The 20,569-nt window shown below is 40.8% G+C and overlaps 1 protein-coding gene across 14 annotated transcripts in view; it reads right to left on the bottom strand.

Moving 5' to 3' along the window:
• Positions 1 to 20,569, bottom strand: part of LTBP1 (latent transforming growth factor beta binding protein 1) — a 443,172-nt gene that overhangs the window by 215,564 nt on the left and 207,039 nt on the right. For all 14 annotated transcript variants that reach the window (XM_043468289.1, XM_043468293.1, XM_043468292.1 and 11 more), the window contains one exon: positions 1,068 to 1,292. In XM_043468289.1, coding sequence (XP_043324224.1) covers positions 1,068 to 1,292 — 225 coding nt within the window. The remainder of the gene's footprint in view (positions 1 to 1,067; positions 1,293 to 20,569) is intronic.

Here is a 20,569-nt window from a genome sequence, read left to right as displayed (position 1 = left end):
TAAGCCACCAGGAAAGACCACATATATATTATGCATAGGATAAATAAAAGATTTATAGTGTGGATCTAGTTTTGCTGCACAGCCTTTAAAACTCTTGAGAGTAAAAGGGGACACTCAAAAATTAAAGCTGACTTTATATACTTTAAAGAATAAAACTAATTTTTACAAAGCAAAATTTAAACCTCTCACAATAACAGATTCATGAAACATTTTTTTCAGAAGAGCCACAAGACTATGAAATTTGTGCTACTTGTGGTCATACATTTTATCAAACAAAAGTAATTAAGACTCAAGAGTTAGATTATTTTCTAATTTCTCACAAAGTTTCCATCAGAGAGACTGTAGGATTTATAACACAATTTCACAAAACATAGTTCTTTTACCTTAAACCTGGTACGTACATACTCTTGTGCTTCTTTTGACACACATAAAATATTTAAGTATGACATTTATATCAGTATTTTCTTTCTCTGTAGGTTTCACATAGAAATTTATCTTCTGATGCTAAGATTCAGGTTTTAAAGAATAAGAGCCAGTAACACTTCTCTGACCCCTTTTTTAAAAATTGTGCGTGTGTGAGAGGTGCCAGGTTGAAAAGAATGAATTAGTCATAGAATCTGAGCTCCAAGTGACCTAGTTTATCTTCCTCTACAGATGAATAAACTGAAGCCCAGGGAGGTTACAGATTGTTTAGAACTAAAACCAAGCACTCTTTGACTACAAAATAGACTTGGTATTCAACAGCAGGTACCGTGTGATCTACTAGATGATTAATGATCATAAGGGTCAGAACACCATCTTGTTCATCTTCCCCTTTCCCGGGTCCTGCCAGAAGAGCACCATGTACGCTTATTAGCTCTTGGTCCTGGGTCACCAGAGAAAGATGGGCTCCATTTTCTCAGTTCCTAGGTACCATTCTCTATGGCCGAGAAAGCACTGTCGCCATATAACTGGGCCCATATCCTGTTCCAATGCCAACCCCGCAGGCACTTGGCTTCTGAACATATATAGGTTTGGCATGTTAACAGAGTTCTGATGAATAGGCAAAATCAAAACAGCCAGCTTACCTTTTACTCCTTGCTGGCTGGTCATGGTCAGAGGCAAAGTATGTGTCGAGTGGACGACATGTGTTCCCAGCGCCTTGCCTGACTGCTGGGAATGCTGATACACTTTAGGCAGGCTGGCCCCGTGGACCGGGATCTGACAGAGCTTCCCTGTGAAATTTGGAGGGCACTGGCATTTGTCCCTTGAACTGCACTGGCCTCCATTCATACACGGAAGATGGCAAATTACTGTAACGGGAAAGAGAAAATGTGAAGAGTTGGTTAGCTTCTCAAAAGCTAAGTAACAATCAACCAATAGAACACCCCCAAAGCACAGCCATCATATTACCAATGACTTTAGAAATGGTAAACAAAGGAGAATCTACACTGGGTTCAAAAATACTTCCTTTTTTTGTTTTTTTAAACTATGTTTTTCTTTCCACCTTAAGTAAGTCATTTAGCTCTCCAATTGCTTGTGGTTGTTCATCCACAATGCTGGAAAGAATTCATAGGAAAAAATATACATATATGTAAATATACAAAGTTACTCAGGATATCTCCTACATTCTGTACTTACTTTGTTTTCCTATTACTAGCTTATTTACTGTCTTTCTAGATTATAAACTCCTTGGGGGAAAGGAATGCCTGGTTTAATGAAATTTATATCCTTAGCAACTAAAATAATGTCTGACGCATAGTGGACATTAAATATTTCCTCCAAGATTAAACAAATGAGAGTGCTAAAAATAATATCTGTCGAGAATTTTCTCTACGTAAAGAACTGAACTAAGTGCTACCCAGAATAAGGGAATAGAATAGTTTGAAACCTGCTTTACAGGAATTTGCAATCCCATTAGGATAACAAGACCACAGTGAAACCTAGAAGGAGCAGAGTGATTAATAGTTGGGAATTTATTCAGAATAGCAAAAGGTAAAAGGATGTGTTTGGGTGAAGAATTTTATGAAGAGTTTTAAATTCTGGCTAAATTCAGCTTATGGCCAACCTCTTTACAACTAATGAATTCTTCCCATCAGACTTTAAACTGATCAGATTTCCAGCAGCTTAAAAAATAAGTCTCTCAACTCCATTGTCTTTCAGCTTCTATTCTGCTTCAATCCTCTCCTCCATGACCAAACTTTCCAAAAGAATTATCTGCTCAGTTCTCTGCTCACTACTAGCTAGCCAGCACCAAGTTGTATTCTCTTCTTTGTGTGTGTTCCCTTTTCCCATATCTCTCCTACACTGAAATTCCTCTTCCTCAGGTCACTAATGGTCTCTGCATTGCTAAATCCATTGGTTGGATTTCAGTCTTCCCTTGGCTTCTGTGACATCTCACCCACCCGGTTTGCTCTTTCCTCTTTGTCCACGGTCTCTTACTATTCTTTGCAGACTCCACATTTTCCTTATCCTTTAAACACAGATGTGCTTCAACATTTGGTCTTAAAATCTTCTGCTTTGTGCTCGCTTCAGCAGCACATATGCTAAAAAATCTTCTGCTTCACTAACCCTACACATTCTGATTTCATCCTATCATATGATGATGTCACTCAAAACCATATTTCTGAGCTAAAGCTTTCTGCTGCGCTCCACACTGTCTCCATCCTGTAGATCTTCTATAGACATCTCAGACTTACAATGTCCCACTTGGAACAGGATCATCTTCCCCCTAACGTCTCCGATTCACTGAGGGACGCTTAACAGAAATCTGAGGGGCCTCTCAAACCACTCAAATATCCAGTTCTCCAGGTCCTGCCTTCTAAACATTTATCAAATATGCCCACATCTTTCTCATCAGAGAGATCCTGTTTTCTCTGAAACCTCATTTCCTACAATTCAGCTACACTGCATTTGATTCCTGAGTGGACAGGGCTCTCTCACCCCTCCTCATGTTTTATCTACCCTGCATTCTTGGCCTGGAACACTCTTTCCATTTGCTTCCCAATACCCTCCCCACTTGCCCACCTAACTCCTGCTCACCATTGAGACTCTGCTTAAACCTCACTTCCTGGAAGCATTTCCAGTTGACCCTCATCTAGGTTTGGGCCTCTCCTCTGTGCCTCCGTGGGCTCTCATTCACTGTTCATCATGCCCCTTGGCTTACTGCATTGTAATCCTCTGACTTCATTTCTGTATGTCCCATTCAACTAGAGCTCTGTGAGGTCAGGGACTTCAATGTTTTCCCTCTAACATGTAGTTCAGCTTTTAGAAAAAATGCTGCAGCTCAATAAAAATTACTAGATAAAAGAATGAACAGATTTATGGCTACTACTTTGTCAAATACCATTCTAGGTACTACAGAAGAAAGTAAAAGCTAAGTGGAGCTGTTAGGTAATACATGATAACTAAAAATACACATCAACAAATAAGTAACACTGGAAAATATAAAATGCAAGTTCTATGAAACTTCAGAGAAAAGTCATTTCTGGGAAGTCAAAATAGACGTTTTAGGAGAGCTCACTTGAAATAAGTCTTTGAAGCTGGGGATTCAGAAAAACAGAAAGGACTGCATCCCAGGAGGATGGTGTGTGAAAAGGCCAGAGGCAGGCAAATTTGGAAGATAATGAGATAGCCTGTGTTGTTGAAACCCCAGATTCCTTGGGGAGAGGAGTCAGGTGATAAACTGGGAGATGTAGACTTAACGCAGAGAATGGTTAAAGGTCTGATAAAAAGTTTGGATTTTACTCTGTAATTAATAAATTATTTTGGAGACTTCAAGGAGAGAATTTTCCAGGAAGATTACTCTTGTGATGGCATGTGGCATTAGCTGGAAAGGAGAGTGACCAAGTAGAGAAGTCAGACAGGAGAATATTAAAATAACTGAAAGACAACTTGAAAAACCCATGGATTAGGATCATGGCAAAAGGAACTAACAGAAACATGAAGTAATATTATGATAGACAGGCAATCAGTAAAACGTGGAGATGGGACACAGGAAGTAAACAGAAGCTGAAGGAAGAGGTAAGACACTGAAGGAGAAAGGAAAGAACTGGGAAAAAATGACCAAGGTGACTGCCAAGAACTATGTCCAGGGTCTGACTGGGGCAGATAAAGTCAAAACTGCCCATGCAAGATAGGGTCTGGAATACGCTTCCTCAAATGTCTAGTCTACACTGAGCTGCTGAGTAAGAAGAGTCAAAGCTGACTCTGAGGTTGAGTCAAAGACTTCATAATTCCCAGTTCAATTCTAAATTGAACTTCTACTAAACAACAGCTTGTTGCTGGATGAGTTCAATGTGCATGCCTAGACAAGATTTTCAGTCAGCTCAGTTCAGTCGCTCAGTCGTATCCAACTCTTCATGACCTCATAGACTGCAGCATGCTAGGCTTCCCTGTCCTCCTGGAGCCTACTCAAACTCATGTCCATTGTGTCGGTGATGTCATCCAACCATCTCATCCTCTGTTGTCCCCTTCTCCTCCCATCTTCAATCTTTCCCAGCATCAGGGTCTTTTCCAATGAGTCAGTTCTTCGCATCAGGTGGCCAAAGTATTGGAGTTTCAGCTTCAGCACCAGTCCTTCCAATGAATATTCAGGACTGATTTCCTTTAGGATGGACAGGATGGATCTCCTTGCAGTCCAAGGGACTTTCAAGAGTCTTCTCCAACACCATGGTTCAGAAGCATCAATTTTTCGTCACTCAGCTTTCTTTATAGTCCAACTCTCATATAGTCCAACTCTCACCCATACATGACTACTGGAAAAACCATAGCTTTGAATAGATGAACCTTTGTTGGTAAAGTAATGTCTCTGCTTTTTAATATGCTGTCTAGGTTGGTCATAGCTTTCTTCTTGGTCATAGCTTGAGGAGCAAGCATCTCAGATAATTCATCAATGGAATACAAGCACACTTTACTGTGTATAGTCGATCCCTGGGTCAGGAAGATCCCCGGAGGAGAGCATGGCAACCCACTCCAATATTCTCACCTGGAGAATCCCATGGACAGAGAAGCCTGGCAGACTACAGTCCATGGGGTCACAAAAAGTGGGACATGACTGAAGTGACTTAGCACAATATGCATGAATTTCAGTTAATACAGTTTAATTAAATAATACCAGTCTCCCAAAAACATGGTCTGAACTTCATTTGCCACAATATTAACTAGGTAACTTCACTGCTATTCTCCTTGGTCCACAAATCACTACATAAATAACAGGTGTGTATCACGGCCAATAACCAATCATATCACTTCCTTCAGAGCCTGTTGGCAACTGACCCCGGCATATCTGTTATGCAGTTCATATGTCCCCTCCCTCTTGAACCTCCCTCATACCCAGACAGCAAAGCAGGTAGTTGAGTTGCCTCATCACGTCACAAGGACAAACTCACATGACATTTTACAGAAGTGTATTATCAAAATGGCCAAAAAAAAAAAAAAAAATAGGCACAGCAAAGAAACAAAAAGTGGTAACACTGGAAATGAAACTGGAAAGTGGTTGTGATGTGGGATAAAGATGGTCCCAAGGAAATGATATTAAAGGCACTCAGATATTCCACAACTTGGAAAGCGCAAAGGTGAGTTGTTGAAACCTGATTCAAACTTAGAAAGGTTCACTAAGGCAAAGAAAAGATACTCACTCCACATCATACAGTATACGAGAAGAAAGTGAAAATATTCAGGTTACTCTTAAGTTCTACTCAAAGAAATAAAACACTTCAATTCTCAGTGTTTCTAACACTTTACATCATAGGGCACTTGGTAAATATTGCCTCTACTATTTTTTCCACTTTCCCGATACATACATCACCTACAGTAAAAGAATTTTAATGTTTTGACAAAAAGAAAAATTTAAGGCGATGGAACTAGTAATTTTCCCACCGATTATTAAGATTGTTTTCACAGTTACAGCTTCCATAATCATTTTTATGGTGCTGCACCACTGTGCAAAGAGGTCTACCTATCACCTTTACTAAAATACATCTTTTTTTTTTTTTTTTAACAAAGCTGATGTTTATTTCTAGTATCAATAGGAGATTTTGAAATCTGAAATTAATTTAATTAGCTTTGTTTAAATCTATTTTTAAACCTTTGAGATAGCTTCCACACAAACATTTCAAAAACAGTACCAGTCTAAGTGGATACAGCAATAATCCCAAAATAGAACTCCAATAACCCTGTGTCTCTCTGGTCATAAAGGAAACCACATCTGCTGACTTACTCCAAACAGTAACTGGCCACTATTTATAACCATTTATGAGTGAGAAATAAAATACCTATTCTACTGTTCCAGCATTTTCACAAAAATCTAAATTACAATCTAAAGTTCTTTGCCTCAATTCAGTCACTGTGCATTGAGTCCTTTGTGGCAGGTTGATCTTTTTAAAGCTAAATAGTCTTTTATGTCAAAGAAAACAAATTTAAAATCACCCTACAAAAGTTAAGGATTTGACTATGAATAGTTTCTTTCTGTTTCAAAAGTTCCTGCCACTCTCAAAACATTGCCTGGTGATATATAGTCTGGGGTGCCAGTGTTCTATAAAACGTTCTCAACACATGAAGAGGAAAAAGAGTAAGTTATCTTTAAGGTTGCCTTGAGAAGCCTGTGGTATGCTAGTTGTAAGTCTAGCTATGGCACATATATTTTAGAACATATAACTGGAAGGTGTAATATAGAATGCTGGCTGAGAAATTTCATAACCTTGTCAGCTCGACATCCTGTTGGTCGTTACCATAATTCACTTCATTGCATCATACGGTCACCTGGGACCTACCACAAATAACAAGAGGTACGTGTGCCTTCAGCCTGTTATTCCAAAGACTGTGATTTCATGACAACCACTCCAAGCATCTCATGGTACGACTATAAAAGGTCACAATGAGCAAAAGGATCCAGGCTGGAAGAAAAAGTTGGAGGGTTTAAACATGCCCAGCATTTCGGTACATTCCACCATTGACAGTGGTCTATAAAACAACTTGCAGGCCTCAACAAACTGGGCTGAGAGGATAATATTCACAGTCTACACCACAAATTGGAACTTAGTTTAAATGAATAGATACTGATCTGTATACAAATATGGGCAAACTGAATTTTCTACACATTGGGTCTATAAAAAGCTAGACTCTCATTCTTCCCTGTTATCTTAGCTGACTATAAAAATATTTCAGCTGCTTGTCCCCAAAAGGCGCTCTAAGAATGCACATGACTTTCCTACGGCAACTCCCAGCAACACCCCGGACCCTCCACCCACCCCCTCGCTTTCTGTGCCAGCAGACTGTTTCAAGTTATTCTGGTTAATGCAGGGCAGAGCAAACAAACTCCCATCTGAAGGAAAACCTACATCTGTCGTTTTATAAAGAGACACACACATGATTTTGATTTGAAGAGCTACTTCCACTTTCCCACTTGTGTCTCATTAGGAGAATAATGTTCCCTTAAAGGCTTTCAACGTTTTGGTTGCTGTCCCTTGCAAGGTGAAAAGAAAAATAATAATATTTTTAGAAAGTTCAAGTTATCACTTTATCTCTCCCCTAAATATACCTACCTTGCTCTCTTTTAAAGGGTACCCACAGATTCTTTTCAGCCAGAAAGTAGGTTAATAATGTGGCCATTTAAAGCTTTCAGATAACAAATATGTCAGATAATAAACACTGCAGCAAACCACTGCTCATTTTTTAAATTTTTAATTGGAGGATAATTGCTTTACAGTGTTGTGTTGGCTTCTACCATACAACAATGTGAATCAGTCCCTCCCTCTTGAACTTCCCACCCTTCTAGGTTGTCACAGAGCACCAGGTCGATCTCCCTTTTCCACTATCTGTCTATTTAATATATGGTAATGTATATGTTGCTGGGCTACTCTCTCAATTGCCCCACTGTATCCACAAGACTGTTCTCTATGTCTGCGTCACTATTCCTGCCCTACAAATAAAACCATTGCTTATTTTAAGAACCTATCCCTCTTCTTAAAAACCTGCATGCTTCCCATTTAACTCAGTATGCATCACCCCACCTCCAACCCCCACTGCATCAAAAAATAAAATAAATAAAACAACTTAAGCCGAAAGCCAAGATGGAGAGGTCACATCTCTCTGGAGCAAGGACAGAGGAGCTGTCCTACACATGAGCCAAGAAAGGAAGTACAGAGATTAGTAGGCATTTCCTAAAATCTAAGTTTGAGTTTTTTGGGGTTTTTTTGAATGCAGAGATTTACCATTGCTGTGCTCCAAAACTGCTCGGAGTCTATTCTTGATTATCTGTCTGATAACTGAAACAGAGTCCCAGACGGAACCAACAAAACATCTGCGATCCAGGTGGTCTGGAACAACCTGTCCAAGGGAGGTGACGTTGCACCTAAACGTGAAAGGGGAAGAACCTAGTGATGTGAACATTGGCAGAAGGCTGTTTGCAGAAGAAGAAATCACGGGAGGTAAGATCTTAAGGTGAGACCAGGTTCAGAAAGGCCCAGAAACTGAAAGGAGGCAGGTGTGGTGGGAATGTCAAAGCAAGAGAGAAAGTGAGAAAAGCTGGCTGGAGAGACAGAGCAGGGGCAGACTCTTCTTTCTTTCCACAAAGATATTTGCTGTTGTTGTTCAGTCGCTCAGTTGTGTCTGACTCTTAGCGACCCCCTGGACTGCAGCATGCCCGGATTCCCTGTCCTTCACCATCTCCCAGGTTTTGCCCAGACTCATGTCCATTGAGTCAGTGATGCCATCCATCCATCTCAACCTCTGTCATCTCCTTCTCCTCCTGCCTTTAATCTTTCCCAGCATCAGGGTGTTTTCTAATTAGTCGGCGCTTCGCATCAGGTGGCCGAAGTATTGGAGCTTCAGCTTCAGCATCAGTCCTCCCAATGAATATTCAGGATTGATTTCCTTTAGGATTGACTGGTTGGATCTCCTTGCAGTCAAGGGACTCTCAAGAGTCTTCTCCAACACCACAGTTCAAAAGCATCAATTCTTTTGCGCTCAACTTTTTTTATAGTCAACTCTCACATCCATATGTGACTACTGGAAAAACCAGTAGGTTGAGTGCCTCCTCTCAGAGATTCTAGTCACATTTGTTTTGCTCATCTAGCACCTGAAGTAATATGCACAGATTCCGGGTGTTCACAGGACACGGGCATACCTTTTGGGAGACCACCATTCAGCCCACTGTGTTTTCCATGTGCACAGATAATCAATAAATAGCTTTGATGATACGGACCTTTGTCAGTAAAGTAACATCTCTGCTTTTTAATATGCTGTCCAGGTTTGTCATAGCTTTCTTCCAAGGAGAAAACGTCTTTTAATTTCATGGCTGCAGTCACCATCTGCAGAGATTTTGGAACCCAAGAAAATACAGGGCCACCTATAAAGCCTTCCCAGTGGTGAAAAATCCACCTGCAATGCAGGAGCCGCAGGAGACATGGGTTCAATCCCTGGGTTGGGAAGATCCCCTGGAGGAAGGCATGGCAATCCATTCTGGAATTCTCACCTGGAGAATCCTCACAGACAGAGGAGCCTCGCAGGCAACAGTCCATAGAGTCGTAAAGAGTCAGACACGACTGAAGCGACCTAACACACATAATGATGTTTCCATTAAAACAGGAAAAACTAAGTTAAAACCAAGGACCAGGATAGATTAAGATGTACAAAAGACAGAGCCAGGGGAAGAGAAAGGACAAAGGTGAGCAAGGTTAAATAGAATCACCTATTGTATGTACGTGGAATGTGCACTGTAAACTTGGCTTTGAGCTCGTGGACCTCATTTCAAATTTCTGATTAACTATTTAGCCAGACTGAAGTTAAATCCTTAATTTAAGACTCAAATAGATAATGATCCTATAAGGTAAGATGACTTCGAAAAAATCCTTTTTATTGATTATCTGTGCACATGGAAAACACAGTGGGCTGAATGGTGGTCTCCCAAAAGGTATGCCCGTGTCCTGTGAACACCCGGAATCTGTGCATATTACTTCAGGTGCTAAATGAGCAAAACAAATGTGACTAGAATCTCTGAGAGGAGGCACTCAACCTGACTTCTCCAATGACCTCTCACTTCAATGACAAAGTCCTTTTAAGTGTGAGGTCCAGGGCAATTTGGCCAAAGAGGAAGAAGCAATATGATGGAGGCGGAGATGGAAATGATGCAGCCAGAAGTCGGGGAGCACCAACAGCCATGAGAATTGGGAAGAGTCAAGAAAGGGACTCTCCTCTTAAGCCTCCAGGGGGAGTGTAGCCCTCTACACCTTGATTTTGACTTTCTGGTCCCCAGAGCTGTGGGAGAACACATCTCAGTTGTTTTCAGTAAGAGGACTGTTATCTTAATGTGTGAGACATGAGACTAATGCTCGTCATAGTACATGTAAAAGGGGGAAAAAAGAGTCCAAAGAAGTCTTGGGGCAAGGGGGAAATGCTTTCCTAAAAGCTAAAAATGCACCCACCACAATCTATGTTTTACTTGCTCTGTAAATTAAGATGACCATTTCCATCCCATCCCCATCTATCAAATACTACACTGGACTAGAATGAAAGGAAATGCACATTTCAACAAATGCAAACCTTAATACAAACAAAAACCCCACGAATCTAATTTTTAATGCTGGTGTGCATTAGCAAATGCTTGGATAGTACGTTCTGTTTATAATAGGGGAGATAGGAAGCCCTACCACCCACACGCTCACCAGAGCTTCCAATCTGGGATGAGGCCATTCATCATCTCCACTTTGTTTATGGCTGTCTGCTCACTGATCATCAACTTCACCATAGCTGTGGGCTATCTCATTTGATCCAGTTTTATATTTTGCATAACCTAGGGAGCTTTCTGGGCTTCCCAGGTGGTTCAGACAGTAAAGAATCTGCTTGCAATTCGGGTAGACCTGGGTTCAATCCCCAGGTTGGAAAGATCTCCTGGAGAAGGAAATGGCTACCCACTCCAGTATTCTTGCCTAGGAAATCCCATGGACAAAGTAGCCTGGCAGGCTAGAGTCCAAGGGGTCACGAAGAATTGGACACAACTGAGCAACTAATACTTTCTTTCAGGGAGCTTTCCATATCAAGTAAATCATAAAGTTCCACTTTATACCCTTCATCCATAAAGGCTTGCTCTCAGTAACTCCCAAACCTAGGGCTCTTTGGCCTTTAGGAATAACACAACAACATCTTCAGGATGCCGAGTAAACACATCAATACCATACACCTTGGGAGATTGAGGCAAGTCATTTCACTTTTGCAGATTACTGTGCCTGCCTCTGCAAAAGGGGGGTGGTCCAATGACATAATCCACAGGTTCTTTCCTATTTCTGTAACTATGGTTCTCAAAACTCTAGCCAAAGTAGTAGAGTAAAATTCAGATTTTCTCATCTCACCTAGTGTGACTGACACAATATAAATTTTTTAAAAGGAACAAATACATATTCGGTCACTTGTAATTTATGTAGAAGGGGCTGGGGTTAATTTGCCACATGATGTGCTTTCTTTTTATTTTAATGTATAGTCAGACACTGATTCAAACATCAGCTGCCTACTTAGCGACAAAGCAGTTTATAAAATGCCCAAATGTTTATGAAAAGCTGACTTCACTTGAAAGCATTATGTAAACATAATGGGGGAAGTGATAGAGCTGTAGACTAATGGACAGGGGAGATGGGTTTTATAAAAACAATGCCATGCTTCATCCCTAAAGACTATACCTTTTACAGTGGTATCACTGCAACTATCTTCAGAGAAACAATGTCATTTCAGCTATTGTAGCTGGACATTTTCTTTAATATCATTGCAAAATGCTTTCTCAAAAAACAATACCACATAAGCTATAGATGATACTAAAAATAAGTTTAAAAAAATGTACTGCACCACTATAATTTGCAAAGTTGGTCTGGAGAACCAAGTGTATACTCTCACTAAGTTAATTATTATCTGCTTGTTATTTATTTATTCTTGAGCCATCAGCATAGGATTAGAGATTAATCTAAATTTATAATTTTAAAATATTTGCTGAGTCAAAACCTTGACATAGAAACCTCCCTGGTGGTCCAGTGGCTAAGACTCTGCCACACTGCCAATGCAAGGGGCCCGGGATTCCATCCCTGGTCAGGGAACTAGATCCTACATCCCACAATAAGTTCATGTGCTGCAACTAAAGAGCCCGCATACTGCAAATAAGACCTGGTACAGCCAAATAAATATTTTTTTTTTAAAAACAGTAATTAAAAAAAAAAACTCGACATACATATCTAACTTGAGAGCGCATAGCTAACGGCACTCAACCTCCTGACTTCACAGCACATCCTAATTCTTGCAGCCCTTTCAAGTCTGGTCTAAATATGGCCTCCAATAAAACTTTCCTCCAAAGAAAGGGAGATACTGAATAGGAAGAAGCCTGGAAGCACCTGCAAACACGGAGGGGGCATCTAATATTTAATAATTTCTATGTCATTTATCAATCTGCCTTGTATTATAATTATTTTTCTCTTCCTCCTACTGGATTTTAAATATAAGAAGAAAGAGGCCATAATGCTTTCTCTTCTTTGCACTGCTCCTGTATTTCATAGCACAGCTTTTTGCAGATAAGAACTCAACATAAAAAAGTATTGCCATTAATTCCCTAAAAATTCAAGATGGAAAAAAATGCAGCATTTATCTCTTCTAACACTCCTCATTTCTTTCTGATGCCGTTTAACTTAAGCATACACAGGACTTCTTCAGCTTACAATGGGGTTATGTCCCAATAAACCCATCTATAATATCAAAAGTTAACAAGGCATTTAATGTATCTAACCTAGAACCATCCTAGCTGAGCTCGGTCTACCTTAAATGCGCTCAGAACACTTATAGTTGGGCAACATCATCTAACAAGCCTATTTTATAATAAAGTGTTGACTATCTCATGGACTGATTAAACACTGTACTGAAAGTGAAAAACAGAATGGGTGCATGCGTACAGAAGAGGGTGATGTGTATACAGGTGGTTTACCCTCATGACGGTGTGACTACTGGGAACGCAGCGGCTGCCACTGCCCAGCCCCATGAGACAGGATCCTAGCACTTACCATTAGCCCAGGAAAAAGGTCGAAATTCAAAGTACGGTTTCAACCAAATCTACATGGCTTCTGAACCATCGTCAGGTAAGCCGGACCACTGTAAATTGGGGACCTTTTGTACTAAAGCAGTAGTTTTCAAATGATGTTCCATAAAGCGTTACAGTTTCCACAGAGGTGCTAAAAAAGACCTGTTAACTAACCTAATTTGATTACCTTATTCACCGAAGAGTGAGCTACAGAGATTGTGTGTACTTAGGTTTCAGGGCCAGATTGTGACAGACGTGGGATCGAGCCCATATTTCCTAAACCCTGAGCCAGTGCTCTTTTCCACATAGATCTTATGATGGAAAGACCAAGAGGTTATCCTTCGAGTTTCACCACATGGTCTTGTCCCAAGTCTTCCATCCTTCTTCCACAGAAACAGTTTTCATAACTGGTCACCAGATGTGCAAATGGGACAAAACCTAACTTAGATGGAGATCTGGCCAGTTGTAGATGAGGTACACTCATGAAATCCTCCAGGGGTCGAAATACATGAGCTGAAACATATCAGGGCTTCTTTTTAAAAAACAGAAGGATGCACAGACATCAGAGGAAGAGTCAGAACAAAGTCAAAAACAGTGGAATGAAAAAAGAATCGAACAATGCTTGTGGACAGCACAGAGAACACTTCCACGGGTGCAGAAAGAGCTACTGCACTCTACCGATCCATCACTGTCCCCCTCAGTTCCCGTGAAGTGAGAAAGGAAGGCGTGAACCTCAAAAAGTGGCGTCGGCTCATTCAGTGAAGTTTCATTCTATGTCTGCCATAGCAAGTACTGTTCTAAGCCCATGGCAAACATCAACAAACCAAGCAAACCAAAATCTCTGCCCCCCTGGCTCTTCCCTTCTGGTGTATCATCATCTTTGTGAGACTCTGGGCATGAGGAGAATCTTGGTTTGGGGCTCAGGAGCAGGACAGGGTTAGAGAAAGGGTTATTCTCCCAGTTCCACAGGTTATCAACCACCTCTCTCTGAGCATGAAGTGAGGTCAGGCAGGGCACTGAACTGGGTGTTCTGGGGAGGGACCCTCCGCAGGGCGGGGTGAGGTGTCTCTCTCTCTCTCTCTCTCTCTCTCTCTCTCTCGGCTTCATCTGCAACGGGCCTTAAAGAGTCTGGAAAGAAAGACCTGGGCAGATGGTTTGTGACGTACAGCTCACCAGCGCTAGGTGGGGAGGGGGGAGAACCCTTGGTGATCCTTAGGTATTCTCAAGGGTTGCAGTAGGGATGAAGTTTCTGCGTAAGTAGGCTAGCATAGCTCGTGTTTATTATCATCATTATACTATCTATATACCATAAGTTGATGCCTAGAGGGACATCCAGGTTATGGTGTGGATCACCACATCTCACATTTGTATTCTTTTGTTCCTATATAGCCAAGATACTATTCCATGTTATAAACTGATATGGAGCCTAAATAGCTACATAATATCTCATTAAGTTGACAGATGGTAAATTACATAACCATTCCTTTTTTATTTGTTTAGATTGTCTGAATTTCTTTTTAACTATTACAGATAAAGCTGCAAGGAATATCCTCAAGCACATAGTTTCATCTTTCTTAGTAATTCTTTCCACTATGCATTCAACTAATATTGAGCAGCCACTTAGTATATAACAGGCAATGTGCTATGTGATATATCATCAACAAGAAAAACATAGAAGCCAATTAAACCAAAGTAACCATCTTATCACAGGGAGGACAAGGAACACTAGCAGTAAGAACAAGGGCCTGGAATTAGATCTCAAGGGGGTGTGGATGCCAGTTTCACCATTTCTTAGTGATATGACCATGAGCAAGTTATTTAACATTTCTCTGCCCCTCATTTTTTCACCTATAAAATGAGCATAAAAACTGAACCCAACTCATATGGTTGTTGTGTGTCTTGAATGAAGTCATATATTCAAAGCACTCAGCACATAGTAAGTACCCAGCAAAGATTAGCCATCAGCATCAACTCCCTGAGTAGGATATGATGGGAACATATAAAAGGGGAAACCAGGGGCTTCCCTGGTGGTCCAGTAAATAAGAACCTGCCTTGCAATGCAAGAGACACCAGTTCAATCCCTGGGCTTGGAGGATCCCACATGCTTTGGAGCAACTAAACCCATGTGCCACAACTACTGAGCCCACACACTGGAACTACTGAGGTCTGCACACCTAGAGCCCATACTCTGCAAGAGAAGCCACTGCAACGAGAAGTCCTTGAACCTCAATGAAGAGTGGCCCCCACTTGCTGCAACTAAAGAAAGCCTGCGTGCAGCAGTGAAGACTCCCCCATAGCCAAAAAAATTTTTTTAAATAAAAGGGGAAAACAAACCCATGCACAGGCAAGAAAGCAGTGTGCATATCCTTATAACCAGTCAGGTCATGCAATATACTGCATGTTATTTCATTCACTACTCTGCTCCCAGTATTCAATGAGGAGACACAGAACTGCTGAGTACATCAATAGATGAATCCTCTAGTAAGAGTTTATCAATTATTAACATCAATAGCAGTGTATGAACATATATCCAAATTCCCATCTTGTCAAAACTGGATTTTGTTCTTTAATATTAGCACCAGTTTAACAGTTTCAGAATAATTTCTAAGCCGTAATATTCTACATGCAATCAGGTTACATTATCACAATGCTGATTCTGCACGACTATTTACTACAGATTTCTAACACTTCCTGTAGTTTTGGTTTTTTTTTACTGTTTTAACTATCTTTATATTTTACCTATCCCAAAAAACTTCATGATTTTTAAAATTACTTTTATGATGGTTTTTATAGATAACAGATTTAAGATTTTGTCTTAATGATGAAAATATCTTTGTAAATGTATTTCCTATTCATTTTAGCTTATTTGGATACAGATATTTTACTAATTCCATGTAATTAAGTATATAGGTTCTTTTCTCTATAATGTTCTGTTTCATTCCTTTAAAAGCTGCTACCCCTCTAAGTGTATGACAAATAATCTATTTCATACCAGCTCTTCAGATGATTTTCATCTTTCTTGCTTATTTAACTTGTTCCATCTGGAGTTTTTAACCAATGTATAAATATGGGTTATCACTCACTTTGCTTCAAACTGCAATCTAAATAGCTTACCATTAGTTATTAATACAATTTCCTTTCCTTTTTTTTTTTAAGGTTAAGTTATTTTGAATGAAGTCTTCAAAAGGGGGAAGACATAATGTGGCAGAAAAAAAGGAAAAGGAGGAAGGGCAGTTTAGGGTAGAGTCAAGGATGGGAGGGTGGGGGAAGAATGCAGGATAACACAGTGGAGGCCCAGGAATAACACAAAAGCAGAGAAACATTCCCTGAGAGACGTGAAAGAAGAAACTCACTGGGTAATAAAACGAAATGGGGTCTGTAAAATTCAGCTGGATGCCAAAAGGGATAAATTCTGAGTAGACAATGTTTGGGAACCACTGCTATAAACAAAAATCTGCATGGCCCGTCTACAGCTTCCTTTTATTCCCTCCCTCCATGGATCATTACTTTCCCATGGCTCCCACCTAACTACGCCACCCCGGGAGAGCATATTTCTTTATCCTGGTCTTTTATTTTCTTTTAAAGAGAGGGGATTCCTCACAGTGTTCTCTTCCTGATGGTAAGCCGTCACCAAGGAGCAGAGAGGAAGGTGGCGCTGGGGTGCAGTGCAAGGCTTCACAAACACCACGACTAGGAAAGTGTCCAACACAAAGGATACGGAATATCCTGTGTGGCCACCAAAGGAACGTGCATTTGAGGAAGGCAGCTAGAAAATTCTTAGAGAAATAGACTCCTAATGCCTTTTTTACATACTTAAGAGTACAACAGATTGTGACCTTTAACCTCTGTGTAACACAAAAGGTGACAGAATATACACACAGGTATAGAAAGAGATTGCATAAACTCAACCATCAAAATCAGCTGAACAACCACCTGCCAAATGCTGTCATGATGAGGTAACAGTTTCTGCTTCAGTTAGTGAGAACTGATTTCTCACTTCTTTGACTTTTAGACTTATAAGGCCTTAGTGAAAGAATTGAAGTTAGAGGGAAAAGAAGAGCCTTTTACAAACACTCAGGACTAAAAATTTATAAAGCTGTATCACAAGTTGCAATTCTACAACCTGTTAGAATAAAAGAAAATTCTACCTCAGATTTCTCCTGATATGGCAGCCCATTTTTGGTTCTCTTACCTTGGGGCAGAGAAGAATGAAATACCTAACAAAAATGAGAAGGTAATTTATAGATATGATCACACAGTAGGGTGGCAGTGAAGAGGTTCCCCAACAGTTTTTACTGGATCATTCCATCTGATATTCAGGTTCATTTGAGCTAAAAGCCAAACGCATGAATCTCCTGCTTCACAATCTCAGAGATGGAAGACATCTAAACCCAATCATGACAGGAGGCTTCTTCTTGATCTCGTTCCCATCACCTGCCCGGCCTCTGTGGTGTCCCCACCACATGTGTCCATGTGTGTCTAGTGGGTCCCCTCCATTGAGGTCACGTTCCCTTCAATTCCAGTCATACCCAACCTTGGTCTGTTCTCAGCAGGCCATACTCGCTCACACACATGTGGTTCTAGAACAGGCTCTTCCCTCCTCCCAGCTCACCACCCCAACCCTACCATGCCAACCCAAGCATTGGCCTAAGCTTTACCTCATCACTAAGGCCTTTCCTGATGACACCAGAGAAAAGCCGAGAGCTCCCACTTCTGCCACATATTCTCAGAGCAATGTATTCACGTGCACAGCCAGCCCAGCACAGACAGCATTCCACTGTAATCGAGTGCATGTCTGACTTCTCCAAAAGGTCATGAGCGCCTGGGAGGGAAGAAACCTTGTCTCTGGGATCTTGCCTGTTTCAGCTGTCCAGCCCTAGAGCTTAACAAGATGTTGGTTACAAGGTCGGTAACTTGTTGTTGCTGTTCAGCCACTAAGTTGTGTCCACCTCTTCGAGACCCCGTGGGCTGCATCACGCCAGGCCTCCCTGTGGGTGGGTACCTAGTAAGTGCTTTTTCAATGAACAAATGAGGCTTCTTAGAAAACAACTGTGGAGCCAGCTGAATGCCGAATTCCAGCTTATAGTTTCCTTTCCAATTTCTTAATGTTTTCTTACCTGACCCTAAACTGAAGCTATATCAGTGATTTGCTTTCTGAAGTATTCACTGAATTTTCACAAAAAGAACCCTTTTTTGATCAGTTTACATACCATTTAATTGAATGATATTATTTCCAGTCAGAAACAAAAGAACTGACCCTTGGAAGCCATATTATTCAGACATGGGAGGTATAATGTGTGGGAAGAACTAACAGCTAGGAATATTCAGCATGCCATGGGCATCAGTCAGTGTATTTTTAAAGAGGAATGGAGGGAATTGGTTAATTTGCAAATTCAGCTACATAGAGATCGTTTTAGAAAGCTTCTACTGCAGACAGCTTAAAATCACACACAGCAGAACTTTCCAGAGTCAAATGCTAAAGCTATTCAAAGCCACGTGATTCATTACTGACTGTGAGATGAGCCAAGATGTCTTCTTTCATTTAACTTAAATAACTTGATATGTCAAGTTCAGGTTATTAAAATATGCCTATTCATTCCTCAGGGCTCCATATATACTTCCTGAATCTGGAACATTCCATTAAATCAAGACAATATGTATCAAAACTGACTTCCTGAAGATAATTCCTTTTAATCCCCAGTATTGGCCCGTGAATATGTTTCTAATTAATTCTCTTGAGATGTAGCTCAGACTCAGACTAAGTTGACTTTTGAAACATCCTAGTGTATACTCTACTACTCAGTTACCACAATAAAACAATCAGAGGTCTAGATTTTGCACAGGATAAGAATCAGAGACATGGAAGAAAAAGTAAATTAAAACTACCATCGTTAATCAGGACTAGAAAAATTTCCAAATTCTCCTGGCAATGTTCCTAAATAAACCAAGTATCATCAGGGAAACTACTTGGGCATACAAAGAATTTCAGAAACTTTTCCCTAGTATTCCTCCTGTTTCATTCTCCTTTCCTTTTATGGCCAGTCAGACACTGAAGTTAAGGAAACTATATAAGGATATTTTAATTCAGAATTATAAAGCGCCATACAATGATTGCTATTGATAAAAAACGAGGTATTTTAATAAACAACAATCACTTCGCTGTCATTTTCACAAACTAAAACATTTTACTAGATTGATTTCAACATGAAGTGGTAGAATTTATCACAGATTTGACCTAAACAATTAGAAAAGTCTATACATTACTTAGAGAGATATGCATCTAGTTTCTGAGTTAATGCTGTTCTGGAAAAGTTAACTGCCACAACTGAACTGGCAACTTGAAAAAGCTACAGAAGAGGAAAGAAGGATGCATTCTACACCTTTTACACCTACTAATACATTCAATTCCATGGGCGCTTGAACCCCAGCAACTTCAAACATCTATTTTCACAAGCCATTTGGAGCACAGCATGATCTCTACTTCACTTCTGAAATTCTATTAACTCTCTTTGTGGAACCAATGTATTTAATCAACTTTACCACATGATTCACATTTTCCAGTCCATTATTTTTACCAGGAAAGGGACCCAACCAATAAATAATAATAATAATACTTCTTCCTGGATGTGAGACAAGTTTCAAGTCTAGCGTGTCAGAAGGTCCATGTACTGTGGGAGACCAATGACCTGAGTTCCACTTTGTAGGTCTACACCACACAGCTAAACAACCCTCAGCACTTCAGTGTTTTTCGAGTTGGTAAAACCATAGATTGAACTGATATATAAATTTTTTATGGTCCTATACTCTATTAAATACGAAAGAACACTGCCTAGAAGCCACAAACATTGGCACCTGGTCCCTTCACCAGCCCATCGCACACACACTAACTATAACCAAATTCTACCATTTCTCTCTTCAGTATTTACTTCTACCTTTCCACCCCAATGCCTCTGTCCAAGTTCAGACTCCAGTATCCTGCACAGACCATGACAAAGCTGTTCTGATAGGCTCCGCACCTCCCTTCTTACTCTTCTCCAGTATGTACTCTGCATACCCGAGCTGGAAAGTACTTTCTGACAAGTATGCTAAATCAGCTCATTTCCCTACATGATTTATCTATAGTTGTCACCTAAGGGAAAACAACCCACCAACCAACCAACCTGTTTTCTCAGTGGAATGTAACAAGTCGGTGGGCGGCCTCAAGGGGTCTGTGGTGAGCATCAGAGGCCTGGCGGTGCACTACATGCCAGGTTCTGCCGGTCTTACCTCCACCACAGAGGCAATTCTAGACCTTCCCACCTCGGGCATCCCAGACCGCAGAACCGATCCACCGGTGACTCCCCACCCCCACATCCAAGCCAAGGCACACGTCACGCCTCAGGCTACATTCTGGAAGAATCCCTCCCTCCTCCTCACTTCCCGAGCCCCAGTCTCTCCCTGCCCTCCCCCCGCCCCCAGTGACCCCCCAGAGGCCCAGGTGCTCTGGCGTTCTCTGCACCTGGCGCGCCCTCAGTAGGCGCCCAACAAACATCAGTGATCTGA

Source organism: Cervus canadensis, chromosome 5, assembly GCF_019320065.1.
Source record: "Cervus canadensis isolate Bull #8, Minnesota chromosome 5, ASM1932006v1, whole genome shotgun sequence".
NCBI lineage: Eukaryota > Metazoa > Chordata > Mammalia > Artiodactyla > Cervidae > Cervus > Cervus canadensis.
This window is presented reverse-complemented; position numbering and strand designations above follow the sequence as displayed.